The 7,729-nt window shown below is 47.2% G+C and overlaps 1 protein-coding gene across 2 annotated transcripts; it reads right to left on the bottom strand.

The window, feature by feature from the left end:
• Positions 1-1,162: 1,162 nt before the first annotated feature.
• errfi1a (ERBB receptor feedback inhibitor 1a) lies at positions 1,163-7,266 on the bottom strand. Of its 2 annotated transcripts, none has more exons than XM_030092474.1 (4): positions 7,092-7,266; positions 4,554-4,759; positions 4,357-4,439; positions 1,163-4,179 (listed from the first exon to the last, which is right to left on the bottom strand). In XM_030092474.1, exons 2-4 carry the CDS (start codon positions 4,703-4,705, stop codon positions 3,134-3,136), a joined length of 1,281 nt encoding a protein of 426 aa, XP_029948334.1. In that variant the 5' UTR covers positions 4,706-4,759; positions 7,092-7,266; the 3' UTR covers positions 1,163-3,133. The 2 variants fall into 2 exon arrangements, with proteins under 2 accessions (XP_029948334.1, XP_029948335.1); XM_030092475.1 differs by having other exon boundaries at positions 4,357-4,436.
• Between the last annotated feature and the right edge of the window lie 463 nt (positions 7,267-7,729).

The raw sequence follows: 7,729 nt of genomic DNA, 5'->3' as shown, positions 1-7,729 counted from the left end.
CATCTGTGCAAACATAGAAAAACCCGTCTCCTGCACAGAGACAGCTGCAGAGGAGCCAGGAGATGCAGCGGTTCATAGGACTGTAATCATCATTTATGTGGTAATTCTAACAATTAAAGCCACTTAAAGCAAGTCAAACTCATTCTTGCATCAGCAGCGTCACCGAAGGTAATGATTTACTGCGGCCACACATGTGTTGTTTAGTCATAATCAAAGCTGTAATTAAGAAGAAAAAAGAACCAGAACCCAGTGAAACAACTGAGATCAAGACCAAAACAAGCCTTCGTCACATGTGTGTGTGTGTGGTTTCAGAAGAAAGTGCAAACAGAATGCATACAGCTTGAGGTTGCTCTTTCTTTCTTTTTTGATACTTCTCCCACATGCATTTATCATTTGACTTATGACCCGAGTAGAGAAATCCTTCACAAGTCATGGAAATTGTGAGGTAACATTTTTTTTTTAGGTCAAATATCTGCCTTCTGTCTAAAACCAGTAATGTCTTTAAACGCTATTTATTAATAACGTAATTCCGAATAAAGCTCTGTGTAAAGTCCTGCAGTGTCTCCTTCCAGCAGCAGTCATTAAAAATGAGCAGCGTCTTTCTTCGGTTGCTATAATCACCACCCCTGCGGTCGCCTAGCAGCTCACCTCAGAGGGAAGCAGGTGAAAGGGTTTGCAGGCGTCCTAGATAGTTCAAACTGCCTGCTTTTGTTCCTTCGGAACAATCATGCAACCGCCAGCAGCTGTTCGCAGCAAATCTGCAGAAATGTAAAGAGCCGACCGTTTAGATTTTGCAACTTGCAGCTAAAAGTGACATTAAGTAGTGAATATTTGAACGCTGCATGTGGTTGATCGTGTTTTTGGCTGATTGCCTGCAAACATGGATTCAATACACACCAAAAAATATACTAAAAGAAACATCTTGCAACTTTGCTGGTAGCACTTTGAAATCTCCTGGTGCAAAGGTGGCACAGTTGAAGCAGCCCTGCAGGAGGAAATCTTGCTTCAACCAGGAAGAGGAAGGCGGTATATTGTACACCTGTCACTCTTCTTTCTCTGGATAGAGGCCAGTCACAATAAGGCACAGCGTGTGGGTGTGTGGCTGATAAAACAGGCCAAACAGCTGAGCTAACTCTTGACAGATTGGAGAGAGAAAACCAGGCGAGCTCATAAATAAGTCATTTTATTTTTTGCTTTCTTTTCAAAGACTATATACGTATCAACTATTCATAACAAATGGAATTGTTAAATACTGTACACAGCATACTGAACAGTGCATGTCTTCACCACAGCAGAGAAGTTATTTCTTGACAAACTAGTCTTCATTCAGTTTTATTATTTCTAATAAGACATGAATACCTTAAGATTAAATAGTATTAGTGTATGATGTAAACATTTTTCGTACATTAAAGTCGAAAGCAACATTGTGTTGGCAAGGTTCGTGAGCAGGAGGGAGAAGGAAAGTATACTTCAATGACCGATTGACCTTAGCAGTTATCTGTTTTCCCAAACTGAACACCGTGTTTGATACCAAGGGTAACTTCAATACATGTGCTACATTTTCTATATCGTCCTGGCTCTCCGTCAATAATCTACAACAATAAAATTCATATATTTTCTGGACTGCCAGCAGCCAAAGTCTTTCAGACCACACCCACTGCAATCATGTAAGGCAGGAATGCATGTGCAGAACAGGAAAGTCTGTGTCAGGCAGGTAAACCCTGCACTGTCTTTGTAATGCTTCTGTATTAACAGGCGAGCCTCACATCTAAAATCTCTTTTTAAGGACATCCGGTTAGAATCAACCGTGTTTCTCTGAACCGAAGTGTAACTTGTTATTACCATTTCTTTTTTTTGAATCGCATCGGGTCACATGTGGAGTCAGTTACCTCATCTTTTGAAGATTGTATCTGTCAGATTTTGCCGTTGGACACAATTTAAAACAGAAACTTTTTTTTTTCCTTTTTTCCCAAAAATAAAGCGTTTTATCAAAGTGAGGTAGAACTCGAGGCAAATTCGTTCCAAGCAATGACTCACAGCTTGACAAATATAAGCTCCTCTTAGTCGTTCGAGGGGGTTTCAGTAAGAATAGCATACATTCACTTATGTTCGACAGACCGATTTCTGTGCAACAACAACAGATCTGGAGGAGAGAAACCAGATGTGTGCACGTCCCAGAGGGCTGTGCTCCGAAGCAGGCCCTGCAAACACACGGTAACAAGCATCTCTGACAGAACCGGAGAGAGTCGCTCTACGTACCGAAACACTTCCGACTGCTGTTCACATGCACAAACACGCCACGGTGCACGCAGACACACAAATGCACTCGTCCACAGACATCTACATCATATAAGCTGCACTAGACATTCCAATGGAAACATGCATAGCTACCAGTAATGTACCCACCTCTAAAGTACAACATGTACCATGACAATGTGCCATGTGAGAAAAAAATAAAACTAAATAAAACACAAATTGATCCTGATACGGTCTCCCGGAGCGCAGCTGAAACCACACCGGCGCACGGAGACCATATCAGTGTTGTTATACAATAGCAAACAGATCTGTGTTTTAGCATCCTTCATGTAGTTAAAGATTAACAGACAGGGCTTGTGTTTATACTTCATATATTAAGTGATACATGGTTACATTACTGACCTTGTGTCCCTTGTGAGATACAAAAGCAGCATCAAATCGCCCCAGTAGAATCTCACAATGCATCCACGCCATTTCAGACACTAAACACTGAGCGCACGAGGTTCAAGGCCCGCTTGCACCTTTCTCATTGTGCTGCATCGTCGCCGAAAAAAACTAAAACAAAAACAGCATGACATTGAATGTCATGAAATAAAACTCATATCAAAAATAAGCTCTACGACGTTGAAGTTTGCCCACAATCTTGAGTCACGCAGGTTGTGTTCGCTCGTCCAACATTACCAGTAACTGTATACAGTGCACACATACCCTGTGTGTTCAGAATACATAGAGGGTAAATTAAAAAAAACAAAAACAAAAACAAAAAAACACAGTAAAAGCAGCAGTTTGAGGGTTGTTAGCGTCCACTTTCACCATTTCAGCAAATGGCTTCTGCTCATGGCGCAGCTGAGTCCTTGGCCACTTCCACTAGAAGTCTTCAAACTAAATCCACGGGGGCTTTTCTCCTGGCGTGGCAGTCGCAGGGCGAGTCGAAGGGCGAGCGCTGCGGCATCAGGTAGTAATGTGTGGCGCTGGCCTTCTTGCCGTCCTCCATGATGGGATGGATGCACGGCGACCCTTCGCTGTTCTGTCTCTGCAAACTCCGGCCGCTCACGTACTTGGGGTCCGGCGCGAAGCTCTGCGTGGGCGGCATCACGCCGTTGATGTAGGTGGGGAGACTCTTGGGGCTGGGGGTGCGGGAGCTCCCCATGGACAGCGGGTCCCTTGGGGGCACCTTGGGGGGCTTGTCGTCGTCGCTGTACGCCCCGGACGACACCTCTGCCGACCAGCGGCGGCAGTCCCCCGCCTTCGGGTTGAGACGCGGGGGGATGGGAGGGGGCACCTCCGGCCTGTCCATATGGTTCGTGTGGCGTTTTGTGCACGTGAGGCGCAGCAGCGAGGGTTTGTTTAGAGATCCGGCCGGGCCCGAGTGAGACCGCCGCAACCGCCGACTTTTCTCCTGCTGTCTCTGACAGACGGCCGGCTCGGGCGGCTCCCTCCGCTGCTGCTCGCTCGGTTCCCGCACTTCCTGCAGAGCGGGAGCAGCGGCGGGGGCCGCATGCTGCTGCTGCTGCTGCTGCGTGCTTTGAGGGGCTATAGGACCGTCGTAGTAAGCATAATTAATCTGCCCGCAGTTCTTGAAGCTCCTCCGGCTGTGGACTCCGTACCGGAAAGAGGAGGATTTGGAACACTGATCAGACACCAGGCAGCGACTCTCGTCCGTACTGGTGAAGAACTCCACCTCGCTGTCCATGGGGGATATGTCTGCCGGAAAGGGGATGGGGGGCAGAGGCTTGGAGCATCTGTCTGGAGTCTGTGGGGGGCTGATGCACTCGTGGAAGGAGAGTTTCTGGAATGAGGGGACCACCTGGTCGTTGTCCACCGGACTGGGAGTGGAGGAGTCTGGGCTGCAGAACAGGGGGAGGAGGGAGGGCCGGCATTTCTTTGGAGGTAATCTCTGTGAGCTGGGACTGTGTTTATGTCCTGTAGGAGAGACACGCATTAAAGTGGGCTCACAGCAATCACCCATGAGAAGTTAATCTACCGACTACAAAACACTGGGGTCACACTCACAGCCATTTGTCCAGCACTCTCAGAAGCACAATGAGACAGTAGCTTTTGTAAAACCTGCACGGTGTACATGAAGAATTACAAACTTACTCTCATAGCTGGGAGGCGGCACTTTTTGCTGGACTCGATAGCTGTAATCTGTGTTTGCATTGTTCATGCTGAAGTAGAAGCTGCTGAAGAAGAAAACGTGCATTTTAATAAAAAGTAAAATGCACTCAGAAGTCAATCAGATCACTTCAACATAAGCAGGAGCCTCCCACAATAAATCGCTGATCCCACACACTCACTTGTCCAGCTCATGGCGTTGGCTCCACGAAGGTTTGGATCCAGCCATGCTGTGGCAGTAGCTGCCCCGGAGGAAGGGGTTTTCTATGGGAAAAGAGATCTCCTGGGCAGTCAGGCCCACTGTGGACATGCTCCAGACACACTCGGGTCGCATCAAAGCCAGGAAACACTCAGATCGCCCGGCTGGCTGCCCCTGCTCCCGGTGCACCTGTAACGCAGCCAAAACACAACAATGACTGATGGAGGAAGGCGACTGAGAGCGAAAACAGGTGATGAAAAAAGGAAACTGGGGAATAGCGCATGAAAAATACTCCCTAAAAAGGAAAAGCCACCATTATTTCATGTAGACGACAAATCCTGATATGAGAGAGGCGCAGAAGGATCGAGTTATGTATCCAACTACAGGCTGAGTATTTGGTTTTGACTTTACAGATGGCATCTTTCTGACACAGGAGTGGCATAAGCTCCGTCTGACAAGCCTTTAGAACAGCAGTGTCCCAGAACAACATGAGCACATGACATTTAAAGTGTCCTGATCGCAGTGTTATACACAGAACGCTGTAAAGAAACAGATCAGACTGGTGCAAAAAGGTCTGACCGGACAGTTTCCTAGACTGGTAAATGACTTGGCCTTACATCGATAGTTTATGGACACTCTGCCTGTCTTCACGAAACTAAATGTAAACATTCATCCACCAAGAACTGATTAAACAAATGTGTGAGAAATGGAAACAAAGACAGCTTACATTTCACTGAACAGGCTCTGCTGAAAATGAAAAGCTAACAATGACTTTCTATAATCAGCGACCCTTTTTTTTTTTTTTTTTTTTCTTTCCATTTACTGCGGTCTGCTCAAGCCGAGTTGAACATTGCAACATCTCTGGGTCTACAGATGCTTTATTGAGTTATGAGCATTTGAAAACGTGACTGCACTCGGCTCGAGCGCTGCAATCCTGCTCGTCTTGAACGGCGGAGCGAGGGGCTCCTCCTGTTACTGTTGATATACACCTGATGTTGCAAGAACTCCGCACGTCGAATGGCCTGAATGTTCCCGTCATGTCAAGTATGTGTCAGGGCTGAGTAAACAATGTATACAATTTTCAGAGGGATGGAAACCTTGCACCATGTCGGCGCTTCTGGGATGAGCTGGACTACCACTCTGAAACGTTGCTTGAAATGAGGAGTGTTTTTGTGCAATGTGAGTGAACTTCAGTGAGACAGAGTGACTCCTGTGGACCATTTAGCACCATTAATCTTCATTTTCAGGATTCACCAAAACAGGTGCGCCCATCTCTTGAGTGGAGCACGGTTCACGCACCACCAGAGACGAGCCGTTCTCCTTATAATGCAGGAGTGATGACTGAGACGAACACGGCCCCCTCGCTCCTGGTCTCCTGTGAGCCGTATTTATGTGCTGCCCTGACAGCTGCTGAGAAACAAAGCTCTAAAACAACAGGAAGCCCGGGGCATCAGGCCGAGCCAGGCTGCCCGACCAGGCATGCGACACCCCCCCTCCCTTTTCGCCCGGGGCCGTCGATTCGGTTCGGCGAGGACGGGAAGCAACATGATCCCTGATAATGAACCCCCCGGGGCCGTGCTTCCTCTTGCAACAGGTGCAAAGACGGTTCATCCTGGCAGTTCACCACAGGAACATTTACAGGCAACGGGATTAAACAAATGATGTAGTCATGCAGAGCGTTAGGCCCCCTAAAGAGGAATTCCTCAAGTCAATTAAATCAGATCATTTGACCTGAGAATGGGGGTCTTTTTATAGACGAGCGTGACCCCTCTGTCTTGGACAGGGTGTGCGTGTGTGCGCGCAGACCCGGTGGGGTGCAGGAGAAGAGGGGGTCTGCTGGGGAACCATCAGATGGCCTCAGACTGAGGCTTGTCACAGGAGAGAGAGAGGCCTTGAAAGGAGGAGTTCACACCCCGCTCGTGACACCCCTGCAGCGGTTTCCGAGCAACCATACCCGCTCTACCTGTGCGGCAAGCGCGCGGCGCGCAGCGCGCACACCCCCTCACTTTACAGGCCCAGATAATAATGGTTAAAAGCCCTCTAGCAGGCAGGTGACTCACACCACAACACACAAGTCAGCTATTTGGCAAGACCAGCTAATGATGATACATAATGAATTGTTATTTCCTTTTTTGTTTGAGCGGAAAAGATACTAATTGATATTGGAGCAGAAATAGCAGCATCGAAGCAGGTAAGAGACGTGCAATCGCAAAAAAAAAGTTAAAAACACTCATTAAAAAAGTTCCCTTTCTTTGTATGTACACAGTGTACAGGCTGTTTCACACAGGCTGATTTAAACATATGTGTTAATGTTTCTGTCATATTTAGATCAAGTTGCTCATTTGAAGAGTCTGACAGGCAACACTATGATAAAAAGACATAAAATATTTAAAAAAACACTGAAAGTCGTTTTGGGAGATGGAGTTGCATCAATCAGTCATGTGTCAGTCGTGCTGCCACCAGCACACAAAACAAGAAGGGGGCTTCCGACAAAACAGCCCAAACAAGACATTTCACTCACCCAAATAACTCCGCTGCCCTGACCCCTAAAATCCTCCGTGCTCGGTGGAAAGCAGCTCCTCGCTTCCTGTCGGATGGGGTTTGATCGGAGCCTCTAATCTCCTGCTTCTCTATTGCATCATGGACAGTGCGCCATGGAGTTGGCGGCGCTCCGACTACACTCTGACACTTTTTAGATAAGTCTACTATTGTAGTGAGCAGAGTCTTATAAGCAGGACGCGCAGTCGGCTCCGCCTCGCCCTTAAAGGCGCAGCCTCCCTTTCGTCACGCGCGTCCCTGCAGCGCGCGTTGCTGCACTGTGCATGCACTGCATGCACGCTGCAACCATCCTGCAAGTTTACCCCGTCCCAGGGAGCCTGCAAGTTTATCTTTAGTTTTTCTCAGTTGTGGTGCAGATTATGCGTGATTAAAATATATTTTCACAAAAGTAAAAAACTATGACAGAAAATGAAGACAATCTCAGTGATGCAAAATACAGAGTAAAGTCCAGAAACCATCCCCTGTAGATGTTGCACTATGCATGCTTTTTCTTTTGCTTGGTGGTCTGGCCGGCCCACGAGCCTTATGTTTGACATCCCTGATGTAGAACGTTGGACATATTTTCATTTATAGTTGTTTAACATGTTTTATAGTCCTTAT

The sequence above is a fragment of the Salarias fasciatus genome, chromosome 5 (assembly GCF_902148845.1).
Source record: "Salarias fasciatus chromosome 5, fSalaFa1.1, whole genome shotgun sequence".
NCBI lineage: Eukaryota > Metazoa > Chordata > Actinopteri > Blenniiformes > Blenniidae > Salarias > Salarias fasciatus.
Note: the sequence above shows the minus strand (reverse complement) of the source record. Positions and strands in the feature narration are given on the sequence as shown.